Here is a 25,146-nt window from a genome sequence, read left to right as displayed (position 1 = left end):
GTAATATGAATGAAGGCATGGCCTTGAATGAGAGCGCAGGTTATTGATAAAATAACAATAATTACTAATAATTAAATAAAAGACAATCTTTTATAAGGTATCTAGAGAAATTTCTTTAAGGTGTGAAAGGAATCATCTATAACGATGACGTCATTATAACGTGACGTATGATGTCAACAAAGCTGGCATCATTGTTTGGGAGAAATTAGGTCAAAGCTGTCATTATATTCCTAATGACGCATAGAATATCCAGGAAAAATAAAAATGAAACGTAAGGGTTGTTAAGTTGGTACAAAACATCCCTTTCTGTGTTTGAAACGATTGTCGTGATTTATTTAAAGAATTCCAGAATATTCACTCCGAAACTACCCCGATTGACTGCGATCTAGTTGTCAACAAACATGGCGGCCCCCATGATTTGCCGTCTTTTTTCTCACTTTTTTTTTACTACCCGTGGGGCATAAATTTTCTGAAACAAATTGATGTATATATATGTGTTACTATTATACAGAGCTTTGCTCTCATGTAATAGACTTCTACAGCATTGCGTAACAGAAATAAGTGCCAAGACCATAGTGATGGGTATCATTTCATGCCAAACAATGCCTTATTTATCACTGATTTTAACAATTTCATTCTACATGCAAGTAAGGTAAGGGCTGAGCTGAAATATAAACCCTAATTTATGACCATGGTAGAATGTTTGTGCATATATACGGTACAGTTTGACACTCACATGGTTATTAAGGAAAACCTGTCTGTTTCAAAATGACTTTACCATTACCCATTATATTTCTTCATTACTTTGTTGATATACAGTGGTGTTGTAACCTATTTTCGTGGATTTAAAGATTCAACACCAAATTTCGTCGAATCAAAAAAACGAAACTTTTTTTTTATATCTTAAATGTTTCCTCAGATATATTCTACAAAATAATTAAAATTGGTTTATTTCGATTTTCTTTATGAATCCTTCTCTTTGACCTATATTTCATGAGCAACCAAGTCGGCAACGGCGGCAGAATGCGTCACCTATTTTCGTGTACAATGTTTGATCTATAAATAAGTCTAGAAAAACACGTTGTATGGATACCGGGTGGTATAATTAACTTCTCTTAGTATTTATCTTTAATATCAATTCATTATAACTATGACAATTCCTTCAAAGAACCATGATTTAAAAAAAAAATAGTGACTGACAAAATAAGATGCGTAGCGTGATTTATTGCTAAAAGTCACTGAAACAACATAAGAATATGGTCCACTTTGTGTTCCATAGAAATTTTCTGCTGACATGGAATCCACTAGTTGATCACGTGACTTCATTTGTTGGACTACATTCTAGCAGACGACACTTGGAATTCCGGTTACTGCTTGGGATTATAAGGAGATTCGGCCAATAAAAAATGGTGACATTTGGTAATAACTGAAATCTGCCATTTTGTATTTGTTAAAGTATACATTAATACATTTTACATTGCTTTAAACTACTGAATTCATTCTACTAGCTGACATTGTAGAGAAAACCCATGTTTATCAAAACAAACTAATGCGGAGGTCGCGCAAGGTTGCTCATGTAAATTTTTAAACATTTCCGGGAATCCACGAATAATAGGTTTCCACGAAATTAGGTTACTTGACTGTACATATTTCAAAATATCCCCTGTTAATTGTTGAGTTCAACAATGTGTATAATTAGATATTCCTTTCTTACTGTAGAGCTCTGAAGGATGGCAGATTTAGTAAAGCTTTTATTAAATGGATTTAGAAGGGAGAAAAAAATGTTAGATGCAATCTCATCAAAAAATGTTGAAATTGTTGAGCACTTAATACAAGATGGCTTTAATGTTAATTCCAAACTACAGAGACAGGGTGGAAATTCTGCACTTCATCTGGCAGCCCAGCTTGGTGATATAAACTTAGTAAAATATTTGTTAAAGGCTGGTGGAGATCCTATGCTTAAAAATGATCTGAATTCAACTCCCATTATTTTGGCAGCAAGAAACAATCATGTTGGTTGTTTAGAGAGTTTAATTTCATCAGCTAAACTATTATTGGGTATAGAATCCTTATGGCTACAGTACCATGGATCAATCTTCTTGTGGAAGGAATCGTCAGAAGTAATTTTGCGGTGTTTTATTTGTGCTACACCACATTTAGAAAAGTTGAGAAATAACACTCAACAGAATCTATTTTTTCTCTGTGCTGATAAAAAAATGTATAAATGTTTAAAACTATGGGTAGTATTAGGTAATAAGTTGAATTCTAGTCAAGTGGCTTACTTAAATTCTGAAGAAGATAAAGAGTTTATAAGTTGGATGCTAAACTACAGGAAAAAAATTCAATCTTTGAAATATTACTGTAGCTTAGAAATTAGACAAAGCCTGCATAACAAGTGTAATGTGTTTTATGGGTGTCAGTTGCTACCTATACCAAAAAGTTTGCAAGAATATATTTGCTTTAGAATTTAACAGACAAAATGAAATCTCATGAAGGTAACAGTAATGTATAGTCATATGATAAAATAGTGATGTTACACAATATAATATAGTATAATTATGTTTATATTATGGAACATTAATGTATGCACTTTAAATATCAGTATATACTGTGTATCCTATATACCGTAGTTCAAACAAAGACATCATGTAGGTACAATTCCAAACTTCAGCAGTCTACTTTATTTTTCAGTTATTAAAGTAGTAATGAGTTAATTTGTCATGTAGGAGACAGTATGTGTTTTTTGCCCTGTATGAAAAAATATCTGTAAAATCCATATCCAACTCCATGTTTCTTATGCAATTATAATATTTCCATTAGGACTATTGGAAGTTTTAGTCTCTTTTATTATCAAAGTTATTGTGTAAAAGTGATCTTCCATTTATAGAATACATTAAGTGATAAAAAAATTATTTAATTGTTTTGTTCAGTGTATTAGTTATTAGCATACATATTATTCATGTTATTGCCTAGCTGTGATATTTGTTAATTTGTGAAATATTTTAATATCCACTATTTTGTTTACAATACTTTATATGTAGAGAAATTGATAATTTTGTTCACACATCTCTAAGGATATATAATAAATAAAACTGATTTGTAATTTTGAACAGATCTAAAATGTGTTTGTTGTGATATTAATTTGTAATGGATTAGTATTTTTAGTCGTCACATTCGCTTCATTCACTTACTAGTCTCACTAACTAAATTCACACCATGTCTGCACGAGGAAAAGGAGGAAAGAGCAACACCGATCATCCCGGGCTGGATTACAGTTCCCTGTCGGTCATATCCACCATCTGTTGAGAAAGGAAAAATATGCAAAGCGAGTCAGAGCTTGTGCCCAAGTCTACTTAGCTATTTCAAATAAGCTACATGATCTATTTTAGAAATGACAGTAAGATTTTTTCGTCAAATCTTTTTTTTAGCGCAACACAATTATGAGGACAAGACAACTTTCAAAAAATATGTTCTTGTAGTGAAATGGTCTCCAGATCTTCAATTCTATGGGTCCTACCTGCTGGAAATTTGGTGTTCCAGATCTTTACAGACTAACTGGTTTTGGGACCTCAAAAACATAAAACCACATCTCAATGAATTTTCACTTGAAATGTTTAGAAGTGAGACAATTCAAAAATCTTCCTTCATTTTGGAGATAATGGATTTTATGCGCAGTAAAACAGGAGACAAAACAAATAAAGAAATACAGAAATTCAGAATGAATAAATGTTCAAGTTTGGAATATTTAATATTACCTGTCTGTTAGATAGTTTATCACTGAGTTTTTCTGCTGTTTCTATATCACCCAATTCAACAGCTTTATCTATAGCTTTCTCGAGTTCACTTTGACTGTAGGTAATACCAGGATCTAGATGTTTATTGACATCAATTAATTCTCTAACCTCTTCCCATTCTGCTTCTTCATTTCCCCTGCTTTCACCTTTCCTTTACACACAAAAAAATAGTGTTAAACTTATATTTGGACTGGACTTACAAATGTACGGATATTTGCTGAATCATCAATTTAAACTCTGGAACTCATTACGTCACTTGATATTATCCAAACCAACATTTATTATTCTATTCTACACAAAATAATCTGGGTTATAGCATGACTGAATGGAATGTACCTGAACCCTAGATATATAGGCCTAGTAGAGATTGTCACCAAACAAAACCTTAGTTTTCATGAAAGTAGCTGGCACTGTTCAATCATTTCAGTGGAAACCTATAAAGCAAAGACTTACGATGAAGTTGATGCTTCAGGTTCCTCTGATTTCTTGCTTGTACAAAATGTAATATCTTGTGTTTTCCCTCCCTTTTCATCTTCATCTTTATGTTCACTTTTTTTATTCACTGAAAATTACAGATAATGACCTTAGTTTGTGCAATTTTGCTAATACGGAGTCTGAAAACAATGGTTGAAAAAACTTCCACTAAATTATATACATGTGATATTGAAACATACCTTTCACTGAATTGCTCTTCTTTGAAGTTTTATTTCTTTTTTCTTTGTATCTTTTGCTTATTTCATCAGTTCTTTTTTCTAATGATTTGAATTTCTGGAAAAGATCAGTAGGCCTAGGCATACCCAGAATTTACATTGTCAGATACTACATTGAGCTCTGAATCAAATTTTGTTTATCTTATTTCATTAATGTTCAAAATAAAGTTTTCAATTGTAGGCTATACCATTTGTCTTAGAATTTCTTCGAGTCCATTGAAATAAAAGGTTCAGTGATTTAACATCTGAAGTAGTCACACTTTCCTCCCAGAAATAAAAATGTGGATGACATGGATGGACCTTGGAAATCAATAATCCATCGATGTTGGAATTGGGGGAAAAAAAGGCTAATTCCTCTGGTTAAAGTTCCCTCATTGGCATCGCACAGTGCATGGAATTGACCGCAGTCCTCTTTGACATCACTCTACACAGTTAAAAAAAGTAGGACGTAAAACTCTATTTTATTTTTTACTTAAATGTGGGATAAAAATTGGTGAATAACTTGATTGAATAAGAAGAAAATAATAGATCTTTACCTCCCACAGACGCAGAGATACATTTTTTGGTGGAGCGTCTCTTTTACTTTCGTTTTTACTTTCGATTTGTTTGTTATCAGTGTCAACCATTTCAGCTGATTTTTCGAGATTTGACATGTAAACGACGAATGGAATAAGACCATTTACGAATACGACAAAGTATTTTTGGGAAGTAGATATAATGACTGTTAGCCCAAGACTTTTTAAAGTACATAGAACTGTAACGATATATGTGAACAGTTCTATGATGTGAGTAGCCGACACGGTATGCGCTGACTTCCTGGCAGGAGACATTTACCACGCGTCGCATTAAAAATCTTTTGGGCTTTTATAGTTTGATTCTCGTAAAAGTAGGAACTATAGAGATTATGGTGGTTGAGAGGTAACTGTTACTATTCAACAGAAGGCACTGGCACAGTGTTAAAGCAGTGTTCACTATGTTAAAGGGACAGATGCGCCCATTTAGAAGGTTGAGTCTTAATTATACAGTCAAGTAACCTAATTTCGTGCTAACCTATTTTTCGTGCATTTCCGGAAATGATTAATAATATACATGTGCGACCTCGCTAGACCTCCACATTTGCTTGTTTCGATAAACATGTGTTATCTCTACAATATCAGCTAGTAGAAGGAATCCAGTAGTTTCAAGCGGGGTAAAATGTATTAATGTATACTTTGACAAATACAAAATGGCGGATTTCACTTATTACCAAACGTCACCATTTTTTATCGGCCGAATTTCCTTATAATCCTTAGCTGTAATCGGAATTCCAAGTGTCATCTGCTAGATCAACTAGCGGTTTCCGTGTCAGCATAAAATTTCTATGGAACACAAAATGGGCCATATTCTTGTGTTGTTTCAGTGACTTTTAGCAATGAATCAAGCTACGTATCTTATTTTGTCAGTCACTATTTTTTTTTAAAATCGTAGCTTTTTGAAGGTACTAGTTATAATGAATTGATATTAGAGATAAATACCGAGAAAAGTTAGTTATACTACTGGGTATGCATACAACGTGTTTTTCTCGACTTATTTATAGATCAAACATTGTACATGAAAATAAGTGACGCATTCTGCCGCCGTTGCCGAGTTGGTTGCTCATGAAATATGGGTCAAAGTGAAGGATTCATACAGAAAATCGAGAAAAACCCATTTTAATTATTTTGTAGAATATCTGAGGAAATTTAATTTTTTAACTTTGACGAAATTCGGTGTTGAATCCTTACATGCACGAAAATAGGTTACACCACTGTATATAAATTATGTAAATAATCTTCAGAAGTAGGCCTAGATCAAAATATCTCAAATTAAGAATTTATTTTCCTATTTCTGTACATGTATAGGTATCTCATAAAAAGACGACTTTTCGTGGGAGTTGCTCCGACCCACTTTTGGGTCGCTAGTTCTTGAGAATTTTTACCATGTTAAAATCCAAAGTCCGGAGAATTTTTTTTATCCGAACAAAGTTGAATCGTGCTTCCCACCAAGACATTTCTACGATGTCCCACGCGGTACCACAAAACACTTGAGGGGTAGGATTTCAAAATCTTTGTACAACTATACGTAAGTTAATAAGCCGACCCCGAATGTATTTTGGTACTTTGGTGGTACTAGCTTTGTTTATTTAAGGCATAGAGCGCTGCGTTCAGAAATGTCCAAACTGGTTCGTTTTTTGTCAAGATTTTCGCTATGATGCTAAAATCACTCCATGAGATACGAAGTAGCAAGTAGCAATATTTCTGCATGTGTACTCAATTTGGACCCAGACAGTCATAATCTGTGGATAATTTTCAGCTGATGAGTCATTCTGAAGATCAGCAAGTTTAGTTTGGAATTGTTGCTAAATTTCCCCCTATTTACTACAAATTACCCCTTGAGTGTTTTTCATCCCACTTCTTCTCTTTCCAAATTTTACCCCAGAGCATTTCGGATTCACACCTCGGGGTACACATGGACAAAGGTTGGGAAAGATTTCAAATCGAAGGTTAAAGGTCAGCCAGAGAAGATACGAGTGAAACATTTGAAACGTTTTGATTTTGAAGATGCCATGTGAAGATAAAATAATTATTGTGACATTGCATTGAAAACATTATTACGATACCACAGACACAGGACGTAAAATTGGGGTTAAGGTTGATAATAACGATTCCCTTTAATAACTAAATAGTCGGAAAAAGTGTTAATTTCTAATTACGAGATATTTAGTCATTTACATTAATAACATGTCCAAAGAACGCTGTTCATTTCAATTCAATAAATACAAAATTTAGTTCCAATCAAGATAAAGATAAAGTATTAGTTTCGTCTAATTAACATAAATCAAATGATAATAGAATAAAATATATTTTTATTTATCATGGCCCCAAGACGCTTCCGTACAATGTTCCTTTCATTTCAATAATTAAAAATTACAGATACCTTGAAATTTACGTCTTATTAACATAAATTTAAATGATAATAGAAGAAATTTGTTTTTCATATATCATGGCCCCAGGACGCATCCTTACCCCAGGGCTTCAGTCAATATAATGTCTTTGGTATACAATTAAATATCTGTATTTGAATTTGGTATATGATTAAAGATTTTGTTAAATAATATGAGTTTCTTGGTATAAAATTTCAACTTCTTAGTATGTGATTTTTGAATGTTGGATTTTTTCCGTTTAGGCATTCCATAGTGCACCGAAAACACTACTTGTCTGTCCAGAGGTTTTTATCGTCGCTACCGCCTCCGCCGCCCTTTAAGTTGAGTAGTAGCCGAAGAGGATGTCTCGGAACAACAAAGCTTACCAAAGACAGACAAGCAGTTTATGACAATAGTATTACTGGACTGGTCAAGAAACGATCCATCCGCATTTTTCAAATAAAAGGTTTTTTTATTGAAAAGAAAACGATTGAATATAGTAAACATCACAGTACATATATATAGTATATGTCAAGTCATTGCCAGGTTGTCAAAGTCAGGTTGACTTTATGAAGAAGACATTGTCGATCAAATTTCCTTTTCCAAGTATTTTCTGAATATTACACATAAGTAACAAAAAAAATAACAAACATGTGTGTTCCTATTTGACAGGTACTTTACTTTTGCAGGTGCATAACAGCAAATACCAAAAAAGGCAAAAATGGTGGCAGGGTTGTGATGGTTGGGTCGGGGTGTTGTAGATTGGTGTTGAGGGGAGAGTAGACCCTTTTTTCTCCGAAAATCTGCCTATTGTCTGAGCAAAGTTATTCAATTTTTTTTCATCATTTTTATGAGAATTGGAATAATACTCTCAAAATAGCACTATAAGTCTTATATTTCCATCAACGCAAAGAGATTCTTAAACTAACAGTGCTATTTTGAGGCTATTATTCATAAAATTGATGGAAAAATTTATATGAAAAAAATGTACATGAGAGAAATGTGTTTCTTTTCTATGTACACACATTTTCATCAACGCAAAGACATTCTAAGACTTAACAATTCTATTTTGAGGCTGAAATTCCAAATCTGTTAAAAAATATAATACAAACTTTTTACTTTGCTCAGACAATACAGTGTCTTTTTTCTTATGCCTTTCTCACTTCTTTTCCAATAAATACTTCTGAAAATTACCCATATACATTCATATCAATTCACTTGAATACAAACAGTAAAGTTTACAGAGTTGGATCATGTACCCATACACGCTCACAGACACTTTGAGCTGCTTTAAGATAATTCACATATGGCTTTACCTTAATGGTATTTAACAACAAAATTTCTATTGTTTCATTTTATTGAAGTTCATTTATGATATGAAAAATGAAAAAGAATGGAAACAAGACCTCAATTTTCAAAGTGAGGTTTAAAAATGGATGTAAATGACTATCTTATTATTTCAGTCACAACTTGACATACAATAAGCACAATGTTCAAAAAGGCAAAGGTAAAGACTTGATTTCTGAAATTGTTTCATCATAAAGTTCTTCATAATCTTCATGAGACTGTACCATAACTACTACACAATACTGAGAACCTAGAGACCTTCCCAGATCCTGAAATATATTATAAGTATTATTGAAAATAATATTGGTATAAATTGCAAAAATATAAGTTAATTCACCCTTCAAAAACAAACAGTCTAATGTATTTTGAGATGAATGAGACCATGAACAATGGATTGGAAAAATAAGAGTCCGAGGTATTGTTTTTAACCAATTCATGTTTGAACAAATTCACAGATCAAAACATGTATTAAAATACTGTAAGTTGACTTTTTTCTTGACAAATACTGGTAATATATTATTTCCAATTCTGAATAGTATAATCTCTAAGTTGTGCACTGGCACTAAAGACATAAGAATGTTTCTTTTTCAAACTTTTTTTAATTGACATGGTATACTGACAATGAGACATACCTGTTTTGAAGGAATATAACAATATGGAACTTCAGCATCTTCACAGAGAATTGGTAAATGTGATACAGCATCAATAGGGTGGACATCCCCAGCAATAACAACAAAACTACGGATAAAGATGAAAATATTGTTGAACATCATTCTTACTCTAAAGAGCAATTATGTAGCAGAATCAATTTCAGACCCAAATATCAGTCTCATTTTACTATTATTGATAAGGGAAAAAAATGAAAGAACTTCATATCCCTCAATACTGAACACACATTAATCTTTATCAAAGTATTTCTAGGTTTTATTTTGTATTGTCATAAAAACAATTACCCCTTAGTTCCTTTCTTAATAAACTTTTGTATTTGTTTTATTCCTCGAATAACTTGTTTCTTCTGACTACTTGCTGAAAGTCAAGATTGTAGAATTAAATAAATAGATTTTCTTTGAGTTTATGAAATACCAACTAATGTAAAGATAGCTTGCCAGGCAAGCTTTGATGTTAAATAAAAATATTTAGCAGTACAGTAACAATTACCAGTATGACATATTCAACCTTCAGACATACACTTCTTTTGAACTTTTTGAGGCGATACTGAATAATATAACCAAGCTTCATCAAAGTCTGTCCAGAATTGGGCCATCTAGAGTGTTAACAGGCTAAAACTTGAACGCGATGTTAAGAACAAGGGCAATAATATTTTTTGATTTTTCTGATTTTCATTAGGGTTCATCTTTGGGTGATCACATACACTCACACCAAGTTTCGTAAAAATCCAACGAGAATTGTGCCTTTTAGAGTGTTTACGTGCTACAAATGGAACACATTTTCAAGAACAGGGGCAATAACTCATACCAATTATTTTTCGATTTTTCTGATTTTCAATAGGGTTCATCCTTAGGTGACAACAAACCATCACACAAAATCTGTCAATGATTGAACCTTCTAGTATAAACAAGCTACAAATAGAACGCATTTTCAAGAACAATTTTGGTCTTGAATATATGTAAAATTTCTACAGATCTAGATTGCTTGTTGATCTAGTTATAGGCGTTATCTAGTCTTTGACACCCAGATCACTTTTGTCGTATCTATGCGTATACAAATTGGAACATGATGATCGAGTCTACTATATATCATTTACAAATATTCGAAATACAAAATTTTAGTGGCGTGCTTACGAGCAATTGTAGACGGACAGACCTGGGTGAAGTGGGCGTATATAAAAGGACATTTTTTCATTTCATTCCATTCATTTCTAATGTAAAATATCCCTAAACCATAATCTTATTTTGGCCTAATGATAAGAACTCTTGATTCAAGACATGACAGATTGTATTTGAAATTCATTATTAAATGGTAGGACAAAATCATTTCTGAGCTAACTGTGATCATGATGATAGGGCGTGCCGACCCTGGCCGTGGCTCGACACGATTTCACTATAATAGTATATATGCTATTATAGAGAGAGTCGACTATTGATAGAAACAGATGCCTGTGCCGTGGCATCAGGATGAGAGTAAGACTAGGGCAGGAATAAACCGCTGCTGCATCAGACTTTAATTAAAGTACCTTTTTTAACGGTTTTGTATATTCTTTTGGTTAACTTTTTGGATGCAATGGGGTTTGCTATCGCCATAATGTTTTCCATTTTTTCCTCGTATGTAACTTCATTGTCGTCAGCCTCTGACATACGTTTTTCCTTTTTATTTTTCCCCATGTCGCCAGTAATTTGTAGAAGTACGATATTTTGTAAGATGGAAAACACGTGTTTACATCGGAAGTATCAATACACTCGATTACATTGGTCTCACATTCAGGGATTTAAACCAAGGAACTGATTTAACCGTTTTCTACTCCATCAGTTTGAGACAAACTTAGCCACGATCATCAAATACTATAACGATAACCGCAAATGAATTCCTTGATTTCATATCTTAAAATTAGATCTAGTAGTAGTAGTATACTTAAAAAATCATATATCAAAGTAAATATTTTTCAGTCTGGACAATAGAGAGTAAAATTTCATCAAAGTTACTTCTTATTCCTCTATGTCACGAAAATATAGCAAAAATATCAGATATTACCCGTTGTGCTTACTTTGTATTAAAAGTAAGAGTCTATTCAATCCTAATTCCATGAAATAACTATTTATATCCAGATAGTGTTTGAAGTTTTTTTTGCCTTTCAACAACGAATTTCGCTACCAGTACAAAATAATAATTCGCTTCGGTATATATGGAGAATCCTAAAAATAGACGAGTGGAATTATTGTAAAGATAAAGCTTTGTAGATTATTGTTGCATGTTTTTTTTTTTAATAATTTGGTGCCCAATAAAGCAATATTTTACGTGCGGATTACGGTAGGTTAGTAGCCAAACTTCTTAAAGTTAAATTTATGCTAATCATCAAAACTTCTTCAAAATAGAACGGGTTGAATATTGCGATTCACTTAAACGGGATATAACAACAATGTCAATAGTATCATACAGCAGTAGCCTACTCATTGGGAAAGACCAACAAAGTCATTGTCCTGCCATTTTCTATCTTAATGCGAATGTATCGTACCTGACAGACTTTAAGGGATATATTTGCCATTATCTGCTGTTGATTTTGATCTTGAATATATGCAAAATTTCTACAGATCTAGACTGTAGGGTAGGTTACGAAAAGCCCAAAATTCAAAAAGTAGAACGTGATGATCGAGTCTACTATATATCATTTACATTTATTCAAAATAGAAAATTTTAGTGGCGCTTTTAACTATCAAACTTGGCTAATTATTGACTTTGACCATGTTGACTTTGGGGGCCATTTTGACCTGGGACCATTTTAGTTTAGGGCCATTATTACTAAAACCCATTATTAATACACATGACAAAGAAGGTTCAATTTCTGAAACCAAGGTCTGATTGATCCCAGTTAATAGCAGATCTGTCCCTTTAAATTTAATTAATATGGGTCAATGTCTTAAATTTTTTTTTTTTTTTCAGGATTTAAACCACAGAAAACATAAAGAATCATTTATGTAGAAGAAGAGCTATTAATTGATACATCTGTACATCTTCGTCCTGTTCCGAACTGTCAGAAGAAAGAAGACATCACTATTTAATCACACTTCAGATTCTCAATAATCAATTGCTTTTCATTTTTTCCATTTCTTATACATAGCTTAAAATGTCTCTGGGATATCCTGGTTCTGGAATGCCAAAGTCTATACCACCACCTGGATTAGGGATGCCGCCTGTTCCAAAATCACAGTCATCTAGATTTCCATCAATGGGTATTCCACCAGGACTTGGTATGCCACCATTGCCCAGCTCAAGTAAAATGAAATATGATGGAGGTTGGTAAATTCAAGTTTGTTTTCTTCCAAATTCATAAATTGACCCATATTGTTAGTAAGAAAATGAATGACAAAACAATCATTATCTTACTATAGTAATGGGTTAAAGTCATAAAGAATTTGCTTGTTAATAAAATTAGTAAGCTACCGGTACTTAAAATTATATACACTGATCAATGTGTGTGTGTTTTCTGTTCACATGAAATCAAGCAAGGCAAAAGAAGAACTTACAGAAGAAGACTAAAAAATGGACAACTATTGAAACGTCATTTTCTTTTTTACCAATTAAGTGAACTATATAAAAATTTTCTTCACACTTATATAATCACATAAGCTGCCCATCCTTATTCTTATAAGAATAGATGCTTTGGGGTGTTAAAATTTGGTCACAATAATATTGACAAAAGGTTAATTAGTCACACATTCATTTTTAATTCCACAAATTGGTATAATTATTATATCTGATGTGTATGTTTCTGAGATTTCTAGCATGGGTGTAACTGCTCATTTATTTAAAACATTTACTAAATGAAGCAATATGAGACTTTTTTGTTTTTTTTCCTTTTTTTTCTGAGCCCAATCCATATTTGAAACTCGATATATCCATATTTTACAAAGCTTAGATTTCTAGATGAGAATCAAAGCAAAATGCCACATGTTCATCCTTTGAGTTATTTTACCTTGACCACATCACATTTATTAATTACTTTGTGACCAATTTACTTTGTAACAAATGTACCAATTTCTTAGTAAATTACTATGAGACTCATCTACTGTGACAAAAATTCTAAAAAGTAAAGCTGAAAACCTGCCATGTACTTTGAGACAATTTTGCTTGACTTTTGGCACTTTCCCTTAAAGGGATTGTTAAGAGATATTCTATAAAATCTTATGTGTTTTGGGGACACTGAAAGCATCAATTTTCAACATTCCAATTTTTAAATCAGACGTCTGTGGTTCCTGCAATTCCACAAAAAATAAGTGTTTGATGATGTCACTAATCGCAAATAATGCTTTTTGAAACAAGACTCTTGCAATTAGTGATGTCATCAAAAACTTGGTTTGAGTGGAAGTGCCTGAACCACAGACATCTGATTAAAAATTGGAATGGTGCAAATTGATGATATAAGTGTCCCCGATACACATAAAAAATTAACAAAAACCTGTAACATCCTGTTAATATTTTGATACATTCTCATACAGAATGATGGTTTGTTGGTAAGCCTCGATTTTATTGTTAAACAGTCTGAGCAAAGATAATAAAGTTGGATATCTTTTTTCTGTCTTTTCAGTTCAAACCAATTCTGTGAAAGTATATTTCAATGTATGTTGAGGACAGCTGAATTAAGAATTTGAAATCAGTGAAAACGCTATTGTTCACACGTCTTTGCTTAACATTATTAAACAAAAATCACTATGTCCTATTAGAATGTTTTATATGCAGCGAGCAAGTTTGAAATAGGGCTATAGTGCTCTTACATTATTACTTAATAAACACTTAACAGTACTTCTTTCTTAAGTCTTTTCTGTTCGTGTTCTTGAAACTTCATTGTTAAAACTACTTACAATTTAAACGAAAATTATTTTAGAAGTTTGGTTTTGTTAAAGATTCTTCATAAATATTAATGCAGATTTTCTTATTTCTCTATATTTTCAGTTTGGAAAGAAAAGGGATCCGCAATCATTGACTTATTGGGAAATCATATTTAAACATGACATATATACATTGTTCACTACACTGGGGTTTGTTATAAAAAACAATACTTGTATAAGTGTTAATAAGCTTTATTGGTTATATTTTTTTGATCAAGGATGTTGATTGTGATGTGAATTTGGGCATACGACAGTTGGTCATCACTTTCTTTTACATTGGAAATTGATAAGCTCTGTGATGCTATTTCTTTCAAAACATTTTGTTTAGCTGTACTTGTGCATTGTGTTTAGAAAGAAAAAACTAAAGCAAATCTAGTACACAAAAAACCATTGAAATTGTTTGAATATCATGTTCAAATCAAGAGCCTTGTTTAAAACTGGGGTTGTTAAGGGTTTCAATTGAAACCTATCAGATACTAGGATCCAACAATTGAGGCTCTTGTGATTCAAGAAAAACTTAAGCAGATTCGACATTTTCATCTCAAATATCATTTTGGGCAAAATCTTCTAATTTTTTCACTATGGTGCACGTGTCATCCAAACATAATGCATAATATAACTGTCATTTACTATACTCAGATATTACAATATTGAAGTTCTCTGTTGTGAATTACTTATTTAGTTTTCCATCAAGTTGATTTTGGGTTGCAAACATTAAATGTTCTGTATTTACTTTTCAGATATCAATTTCTGTTTTCAGATTTGACAGGTGGTTTGGATTTAGACAGAGTTGCTTGGGCCACTAACTGTTTTTGAAACCATTATTCTGTTTCTTGGTCCATTAATCTGTAGCAATATACATAATTACACAAGGATGAACCCCTTAGATATTCATTTGAAAATGATTTGAATCTAAATAAAAGGAATTCAAATTTTGTAGATCAAGGATTCTTAAAGCTGATTCAGTTTAATAATCTAGGAGGGTTTGACAATTAGCCATATATCAAGAGCTTTATTTTCATGTAGAAAAAATCCTGGTTTTTTCTTGTTAAATGGGAGAGTAAGCACAAGAATTGATCAAAAATCATTCCTCCCTTTGTTGCCAGATTTATCACTATATGTTAACTTTGTAAAATCCTTGGTTGTTCCATTAATGTCAGTGAATTTTCAAAAAATTTTCAACATGATTATCAGTTTTAGACTATTAGATATTTCAAGAAATATTAGTACATCCTATCACTTTAAAGGTTTAAGATTTTACTCAAAAAGTAGACGTTATTACCTGTAGTTTGCAATTAAAAATGAAATGTAAAAAGTAGAATTTGGTATGAATTGGTTTTATTAATGATATTCTGATTTTGTTTATTTTTACAGGATTTATGAAATATATTTTGTAAAAGACACACACACAAAGATCATTATTTTAATCAGACAAATAATATCTTTTTTTCTTCTTTTTCTGTGTTTTTCATATGAATTGGTCTAGACAGCATTCTATTGTGTAAAGGGCAGCCCATATTCTGAAGGCTAAATACTCAAAGCCTATAGGCTTAAACAGGGGCCATAATTGCAACTCTAAAGTGGTAAACCTTGTTTCATGTGGTTTTTATCAGTTTTTACAGCATCAGAAATTTTATTTTCATTTTGATCTAATTTGCAATATCTAAATTATTCGGTAAGATTTCAACAATCAGTAGCACCATTCTGACATGAATTTTCATGTACTTGTACTGACTAGCTTGCCAAAGATATATTAAGTCTTGTGTTTTACTTGACAGTGCTTATAATGCTATAAATGAGAATTTGAGTAATAATCTTTAGTTTTTGGGTACTTCAGCTTCAAATAACAATTTATGGAAAATTCAGATAATTCTAAAGGCCCTAGTTTTGTTGCAAGTATTACAAATCCTTTTTTATATGTTGTCATTTAGTCACATAAGCACTGCAAAGTAGCATATCATATGACTATATATATATATATTATATACCAGGTTAGTCAGATATGAAAATAGTGTCTTTATATTTTAGGAGATGACTTTATGTTCTTGGAAGATATACCACATCAAGCTGAACAACATGGTCTGTTACTGGAAGGTCCTGGTGCTAAACGTGATACTAAACCATTCTCTTTGCCTAAATTATCATCATCTCAACAAGAAATTATTCAGAAAGCTAAAAAATATGCTATGGAACAGAGTATTAAAAGTGTTTTAGTTAAGCAGACTATAGCTCATCAGCACCAGGTCAGTTTCTTGCCAACATTTCTAGATCGTTTAGACTTAGTTTGATATCAACAAGTCATAAAAGTGTAAGGAACCAATTGACATAGTGGGCAAATCTGAAATTTCATATTGTGTTGTTTATGGGTAAAAGGTTAAGAAAATGGAATGGGAAATTGCCTTGGAGGGTCCTCATAGCTTATATTTTATCAATTCTGTATATTTGTATTTCAGCAAATGCAGAACTTTCAGACAACAGTACAAAGACAACAAGCACTGGCTTTAATGTGCAGGTATGTTGATAGTTTGATATTGTTAATATTGAGTCACATAATGTAGATTTTTCGAGAATTTTTTCCATACAAAAATAATGTTCTTATATTTTGCAAGTCTGAGCAAGATGAAACAATCAGAATTTGGTGACATAATACCATTCTTGTTAATAATATATGTTCCAGCATTTGTTTTGAGTTTATGTAGTGGTTTGAATTCAAGTTTGCGATGCCCATATATATTTTGAAATAATATGTTACACCAAACATTTTTATATTTGCAGAATATATATTGGAAGTATAAATTTTGAAATTAAAGAAGACACTATAAAGCAAGCATTTTCACCATTTGGACCTATCAAGAGTGTTAATTTATCATGGGATCCTATCACAAATAAACATAAAGGCTTCTCATTTATTGAATATGAAATCCCTGAAGCAGCGCAATTAGCGTTAGAACAGATGAATGGTGTTATGATTGGAGGAAGAAATATCAAGGTTTGTTCCTAGTGCTATGGTTGTTAAATCTATCAGTAAGGGAAAGTCAATTGCAGACATTATACAATCTGTATACTTGAAAAATATCATTTGGTGAATCAAGGCTTGAAATAACATTTGAACGGGACAAATACGGTATTTTAGATTGAAAAATGGCATTTAAAACCACTCAATTTAGGACTGAAATTCGCCGTTTTCTCACCTGCAAGTGCAACAGGCTACAGGTCAACAACTAGCTAAGATTATTTTATGTCATCCAAAGAGTCCTTAGCGATTCTTTATATTCCTGGTGACTCTCAGGAAACGATAAAGCTGTAAAACAATACGTAATTGAATTAAATCATATCTTGTTGAAAAGTTCTAAGAACATAATAAAAGAGCTGACGGAAATAATCTAATTGGACAAGAAAAAGAAATCTATTTATATCAGCCAGTGACTTTCTTACTTTCATTGTTTTTCTACTTTTGGTTTTAAGAATACCCGTGACAATCATAACATCCAGTGTTTACTTAACATGGTGCTTGACAATTTCCTCTGGCTCAGTGTATATTCTTATGTAATATTTGGTTAAAAGTATGAAAGGATGATTAGATTTTATGATATTTAGTACCATATGAAAGATCATCTCATGTTTATATGAAGTAATTATAGAATTAAAATTACTAAAAAAATTCGAACAAACGACTTGACTTGAACTTGACCTGGAAAGCTATCTTTCTAGGTGCTAGTAATCTGGATGGTCTAGACTATGTTATAGACTATAAACTTTGACGTCTATTGGCACATTAACGGTCAGAATCGCTGATAATTCACGATCTTTTCAACAATATTTTTTCTTAGATTTGATACCAGACAAAAATGTCCGTCTTAAAAACGAGATTTTACCGAACATTTGCCGAAATTGTACCGTGCAATGTCAGTTTCCGGATACTTATTTCGAGCCATGTGGAGAATTTTGTAGAAACTTTCCTTTACATTTGTTTTTCATAAGAAAACTGAAATACATTATATTATGGAGTATTATATTTTTATAATTTACACCCATCATCAAAGTGTATTCATGATCTGTTAAGAGTTATGTATTAAATCCTTCTGTGATTGTATATTTCATATAAAATAGTTTGTTACTAATTTCAGGTTGGAAGACCAAGTAATATGCCACAAGCTCAACCTATTATAGAACAGCTAGCTGAGGAGTCCAAGAATTATAATCGTATTTATATAGCTTCTATACATCATGATTTATCAGAAACAGATATTAAAAGGTACTTTCAAGTTATTAAAAGGATATGGTTGTATAGTCGAGTTCAAAAGCAAAAAATATCAATCAAGCTGATATAATGAAATCTTCAATACTGTAGAAAAGACAATGTTATTCGTTCTTAAAATGGCTTTGGATTGCTATTATACTTTTAACTATTGGATACTATTACGAATGATAATTTTAGCGTAAGATTTATTTTTATACAATATTATTTTCAGTGTTTTTGAAGCTTTTGGTGTAATCTTGAATGTCAGTATACCGTTAGATCCTACTAAACCTGGGAAACATAAGTAAGTGCTGGTTTATTTAGTTAAAGCTTTGGTTAGTCATCCAAGGAAAATGTTGTGTACCACAATATCTTGATCATGAAAATATTCAACCAATAAAATGCTCTATTCAATGAGAACTTTTTGGTATAAACCGAAGGTGAGCAATCTGCAAGAAAAAAAAAACCCAAACAAAATACCCATATCTTTATCATAATAAGTTTGTTTGCCTTGTTATGTATTTGGCTTTATATTAAACACTATCAATATATTTTGGATATTTCAGGGGATTTGGTTTTATTGAATATTCTACCCCTCAAGCCTCAGCTGATGCTGTAGCTTCTATGAATTTATTTGATCTTGGTGGCCAGTACTTGCGTGTTGGAAAGGTAGGTTTCTATTGCCTTTTGTATATCCTTTTTCAACCTAATCTACATTGGTTCAATCATGATCTCATGGAATACAAGCCAAAGTTTTTTGGTATACACACATGAAAATATTGCCAGGCAACTAACAGAAGCTTTAATTGTTATCTTCTTTTGATGGAAATAAATATTGACATTAGCATGATGAGATCATGATAATTGAAGAATTTTTAATTAAAAACATTTTTTACAAGATTCGTTGAATTATCACCGGAATTGTCACCTAATTTTCACCTAGGTAAAAATAATTATCACCTAGGTGATCACCTAGTTTTTAATTGAAAATTAATGTTTTTAATTCACAATTAAAAGTGAAATATGTCGTATTTGAGCCATCGTAGATCTTGAACTTGTTCAATGACTTTGTTTTAATGAATGGTTTTGAAAATTAAAGTTTTTAATTCAAAATTACCAGAATTATCACCTTATTTTCACCTAGGTGAAAATTAATGCTTTTAATTCAAAATCAAATGTGAAATATGTCGTATGTGAGCCACCGTTGATCTTGAACTTATTCAATGACTTTGTTTTAATGAATGGTTTTTGAATTTTTGCCTTTGCATAAAATGACCCTCCTGGCCTCTCCTTAGAAACGCCACTGATTACTTCATATCTATTGTAAGCATATGTTACCTTGTCTGTCAAGTTATCTAAGAATGGTTGTGTTGTGCATGGATTGACTGCAAAATAATTACAGATCAAATGTTTGAATCAAGATATTTCTGTCTTCTAATAGGTTATTAATCCTTATTTTCTTTGTTGTAGGCAATCACTCCACCTGAAGTATTAGAGGCACCAAGTACAGGACCATTGAGTATGCCAACTGCAGCAGCAGTTGCAGCAGCTGCAGTGACAGCCAAAATAACAGCAATGGATGTTCAACAATCATTGAATCAAGGACCTGCATTACCTGTTGTAAGTGAAAATGCAATTCTGCTCAATCTTAATATCTCAAGTTATGACTATTGGATTTTATCTGTTGTAGCAAGCATTATATATCTAAGTAATAATGCTAACAAATTTTACTTATGTTTGATATGTTTTCTTTTGCAGCCACCCCCACCTGTTGGTCCACCTCCAAGTTTAATGGGCGGCTCCAAATTTCAACAGGTTGCACCCCCTGATGCTATTCCACCACCATCAGTAATGGCACCTATTGGAATAGGACAACCTGGTATAGCTGTACCACAGTTAGGTGGAATAGGTTTGCCTGTACCACCACCAGTTTCTATGCCAGGCCAGATACCATTACCTATGGCTATACCACCAATGGGTATGCCAACTGTTTCTCTACAAAATGTTCCTTTACCACCTATGCCACCACCAGCATCTAGTAATGGTGATTCACATTGTAAGTATATTTCATGTCAAGGCTATTTGGCAAAACATTTCAACTGGAGATATTGCTGTATTTCTGTGATTATGATAATGTGAACAATTTTGAGTATAAATTTTGACATCAATAATTAATACATGCACTACAGTAATAGACCTTGACATACACGTAAATGTCGAAATTTAAAAGGGATAGGTTTATGCAGCTGCTATAACAAAATTGCGCTGGTACACATGGTGTTACCTATCTTAATACAATAAGGAGAAAAGAAAGATGTTAAATTTTTTATCATTTTATTTAGCATCAAAAGAAAAATCTGAAGAAAATGAGAAAAAGAAAAGTTTAGATGATTTACCACAAACACTAGATCAACAAGAAAATATTAAGATAAGTGGTACTAATGCTAGACACATGGTGATGCAGAAATTAATGAGAAACTCTGAGGTATGATTTATAGTTTCCTTAACTATTGTACTGTTATGAAATTAAGGAATATATTTTGATTATTTCAGTGTCGTGTTATGGTATTAAGTAATATATTTTGATTATTTCAGTGTTGTGTTATGAAATTAAGGAATATATTTTGATTATTTCAGTGTCGTGTTATGGTATTAAGGAATATATTTTGATTATTTCAGTGTTGTTTTATGGTATTAAGGAATATATTTTGATTATTTCAGTGTTGTGTTATGGTATTAAGTAATATATTTTGATTATTTCAGTGTTGTGTTATGAAATTAAGGAATATATTTTGATTATTTCAGTGTCGTGTTATGGTATTAAGTAATATATTTTGATTATTTCAGTGTTGTGTTATGAAATTAAGGAATATATTTTGATTATTTCAGTGTCGTGTTATGGTATTAAGGAATATATTTTGATTATTTCAGTGTTGTTTTATGGTGTTAAGTAATATATTTGATTATTTCAGTGTTGTGTTATGGTATTAAGGAATATATTTTGATTATTTCAGTGTTGTTTTATGGTGTTAAGTAATATATTTGATTATTTCAGTGTTGTGTTATGGTATTAAGGAATATATTTTGATTATTTCAGTGTCGTGTTATGGTATCAAGGAATATATTTTGATTATTTCAGTGTCGTGTTATGGTGTTAAGTAATATATTTGATTATTTCAGTGTTGTGTTATGGTATTAAGGAATATATTTTGATTATGTCAGTGTAGTGTTATGGTATTAAGTAATATATTTTGATTATTTCAGTGTCGTGTTATGGTATTAAGTAATATATTTTGATTATTTCAGTGTTGTATTATAGTGTTGAGGAATATATTTTGATTATTTCAGTGTTGTGTTATGGTGTTAAATAATATATTTTGATTATTTCAGTGTAGTGTTATGGTATTAAGTAATATATTTTGATTATTTCAGTGTTGTATTATAGTGTTGAGGAATATATTTTGATTATTTCAGTGTTGTGTTATGGTATTAAGGAATATATTTTGATTATTTCAGCGTTGTGTTATGGTGTTAAATAATATATTTTGATTACTTCAGTGTAGTGTTATGGTATTAAGTAATATATTTTGATTATTTCAGTGTTGAATTATAGTGTTGAGGAATATATTTTGATTATTTCAGTGTTGTGTTATGGTATTAAGGAATATATTTTGATTATTTCAGCGTTGTGTTATGGTGTTAAATAATATATTTTGATTATTTCAGTGTAGTGTTATGGTATTAAGGAATATATTTTGATTATTTCAGTGTTGTGTTATGGTGTTAAGTAATATAATTTGATTATTTCAGTGTCGTGTTATGGTATTAAGGAATATATTTTGATTATTTCAGTGTAGTGTTATGGTATTAAGTAATATATTTTGATTATTTCAGTGTTGTGTTATGGTATTAAGGAATATATTTTGATTATTTCAGCGTTGTGTTATGGTGTTAAATAATATATTTTGATTATTTCAGTGTAGTGTTATGGTATTAAGTAATATATTTTTATTATTTTAGTGTTGAATTATAGTGTTGAGGAATATATTTTGATTATTTCAGTGTTGTGTTATGGTATTAAGGAATATATTTTGATTATTTCAGCGTTGTGTTATGGTGTTAAGTAATATAATTTGATTATTTCAGTGTCGTGTTATGGTATTAAGGAATATATTTTGATTATTTCAGTGTAGTGTTATGGTATTAAGTAATATATTTTGATTATTTCAGTGTTGTGTTATGGTATTAAGGAATATATTTTGATTATTTCAGCGTTGTGTTATGGTGTTAAATAATATATTTTGATTATTTCAGTGTAGTGTTATGGTATTAAGTAATATATTTTGATTATTTCAGTGTTGAATTATAGTGTTGAGGAATATATTTTGATTATTTCAGTGTTGTGTTATGGTATTAAGGAATATATTTTGATTATTTCAGCGTTGTGTTATGGTGTTAAATAATACATTTTGATTATTTCAGTGTAGTGTTATGGTATTAAGGAATATATTTTGATTATTTCAGTGTTGTGTTATGGTGTTAAGTAATATAATTTGATTATTTCAGTGTCGTGTTAGGGTGTATTGAGACAAGTCTCAATGAAAGCACTGGCCTAGGTCACAGAGCAATAGATAAGTCTATTGATTATGTGAAAATTAGTTAGTCATTAGTATGATTTTAGTTGAAAAGACACAAACACAAAAATACACTGCATGTTATATAATATACTGTATATAACCATAACCAGTCCTGAAATAAGTATTCCCTGAAATCTAACTCAGAAATAGATTAATTTATTGATAGAACATGATACATTTATATTAACAAATCTATGCTCCTAGGATGAATGGACATTGTTCAATGGTTCAAGTCTACCGTGAAAGAGGAAATTGCTAAGATTTTGATTTCTTTTGTAAGCTACAACCAAACGTTTTGTGTATACATGGGGAAATTTGGTCTGAAGTTCCGAGTAATGGCGTTTGACTATTATGGAGGCTTTGGTAGCTGTAGAATCAAATGTCGTTATAAAGGGTATTATCTGGTTATAATGTTGAATTTTGAGTCCATTTGGCCTCACAATCTGCAGTTGATCGATCCAATAACGTTCGCGTTGTAGACGTCTAAGCTTAGGTTTGATGCTAGGTGATGTAAAAACTGTTTCTATAGGCATGATGAGAAGGTCATCAATGGAATGATCGGGAAGGTTGAAGTGATTCGCAATTGGTCTATCCTTGCCATGCACTATATCATAGCGATGGCCATTGAATCGCGTTCGAAGCGCATTTTGAGTCTCGCCAACATATTGTACATCGCATTTTTTACAAGAAATTAGGTATATGATATTTTGATCTCCGCAAGAAATTAGGTTATCCATCGCAAACAATTTTCCGTTCTTGTTATGTTTGAAAAAATGGGTAACATGTATGTGTTCGCATGTGCGACAAGTAGGACCTCCACAGGGAAATGAACCGAATCCAATAAAAGGTGGAGGGGGGTCTTCTTTTCTCAAAATGTCTGAAAGCGTGTCATTCTTAATTTTTCGAAGAAACCTTTTGGAATAACCCCTCTCCCTTAATTTGTCAAAAACTAGTTTACAGGCGAATTCAAAATCAGCCTGCTGGGTGCAAATTCTATGAAATCTTAGAATTTGAGATTTAATTATTCCAGAAAATGTGTGCTTCGGGTGGAACGAGCTTTTGTATAAAAGTTGGTGGGTATCAGTTTCCTTAAAAAATACTTTAATGTCTAATTTTTTAGAAGAAAGAAAGTTGTTGCCTTTGAACACCGTGGTGTCCACAAAATCCATACTGTTTTCGCTGATATTTGCTGTCAATTTCACAGAAGGGTGGTGGTTGTTAAAAATTTCGAAATATTTCCAGAAATGTTCTAGAGTATCGGACCAAATGATAAAAATATCGTCAAGAAACCGGCCATAAAATAAAGGTTTAAACGGTGAGATATTTTCTATCTCCCTCTCCCACTCGGCCATAAATATATAATTTTGGAAGCGTGTAAATGTGTCGTTGGCGAGGCTCAGTGGACGCGGAAAGGTAGTCATATTGCTTTTCTGAAATAAATTTCTTTTTTACCAAATTTTGTAGAATATTGTTTATTTCTCGCGCAGTTTCCATAAAAATAGGTGTATCAAGTTGGCGATAGTGATTTGGATTGTTCAACTGTTTATCAATTTCAAAAATGTAGTCATCGCGATTTTGAATGACGCAGCAACTGCCTTTGTCACTTTTCCTGATGATAATGTTTTTGTCATTTTTTAGATTATTGAGAGATTTTCGTTCAAAATTGGTAAGATTGTTTTTCTCATTCACCAAAGGCAAATGAGAAATTTCTTCATATAAATTGTCGCAAATAGTTAAAATATCTTGGTCAATCGCATTATCTGGTGGATTCCAGCCAGATCTCTCCGTAAATTTGATTCGTTTACCGCGGCCAAGTTTTTCGCGAAAGTAATAATTCAATTTAAATGTTCTCTGAACTTCAGTTACCGACGTCAAAATTGGTTCAATCGAAAATGGTTTATGGGTGGGTATGAAGG

General features: G+C 31.7%; 4 protein-coding genes across 4 annotated transcripts in view; 3 read left to right on the top strand and 1 right to left on the bottom strand.

Moving 5' to 3' along the window:
* Positions 1–1,730: 1,730 nt before the first annotated feature.
* Positions 1,731–2,471, top strand: LOTGIDRAFT_155649 (hypothetical protein; the record flags this gene model as incomplete). Its single annotated transcript, XM_009068192.1, has 1 exon — positions 1,731–2,471. One exon carries the CDS (start codon positions 1,731–1,733, stop codon positions 2,469–2,471), a length of 741 nt encoding a protein of 246 aa, XP_009066440.1.
* Positions 2,472–3,239: 768 nt separating this feature from the next.
* On the top strand, positions 3,240–3,389 carry LOTGIDRAFT_108920 (hypothetical protein; the record flags this gene model as incomplete). Its single annotated transcript, XM_009068191.1, has 1 exon — positions 3,240–3,389. A coding segment is annotated over one exon (150 nt), but the record flags the coding sequence as incomplete, so codon positions are not given.
* A 4,512-nt stretch (positions 3,390–7,901) lies between these two features.
* LOTGIDRAFT_211297 (hypothetical protein) lies at positions 7,902–11,390 on the bottom strand. Its single transcript, XM_009068190.1, has 4 exons — positions 10,987–11,390; positions 9,746–9,818; positions 9,425–9,530; positions 7,902–9,061 (listed from the first exon to the last, which is right to left on the bottom strand). Exons 1-4 carry the CDS (start codon positions 11,132–11,134, stop codon positions 8,939–8,941), a joined length of 450 nt encoding a protein of 149 aa, XP_009066438.1. The 5' UTR covers positions 11,135–11,390; the 3' UTR covers positions 7,902–8,938.
* A 5,002-nt stretch (positions 11,391–16,392) lies between these two features.
* LOTGIDRAFT_108708 (hypothetical protein) overlaps positions 16,393–25,146 on the top strand; it is a gene marked incomplete at both ends in the record, with an annotated part of 12,399 nt that continues 3,645 nt past the window's right edge. Inside the window, 9 exons of the mRNA XM_009068189.1 lie at positions 16,393–16,596; positions 16,807–16,865; positions 17,129–17,342; positions 18,481–18,608; positions 18,826–18,897; positions 19,160–19,262; positions 20,064–20,174; positions 20,352–20,637; positions 20,936–21,078. Of these exons, the coding sequence (XP_009066437.1) occupies positions 16,393–16,596; positions 16,807–16,865; positions 17,129–17,342; positions 18,481–18,608; positions 18,826–18,897; positions 19,160–19,262; positions 20,064–20,174; positions 20,352–20,637; positions 20,936–21,078 (1,320 nt within the window). The remainder of the gene's footprint in view (positions 16,597–16,806; positions 16,866–17,128; positions 17,343–18,480; positions 18,609–18,825; positions 18,898–19,159; positions 19,263–20,063; positions 20,175–20,351; positions 20,638–20,935; positions 21,079–25,146) is intronic.

This window comes from Lottia gigantea (assembly GCF_000327385.1).
Source record: "Lottia gigantea unplaced genomic scaffold LOTGIsca_9, whole genome shotgun sequence".
NCBI lineage: Eukaryota > Metazoa > Mollusca > Gastropoda > Lottiidae > Lottia > Lottia gigantea.
The sequence above is the reverse complement of the archived record's forward strand: the minus strand, read 5'-3'. Positions and strand labels throughout refer to the sequence as shown.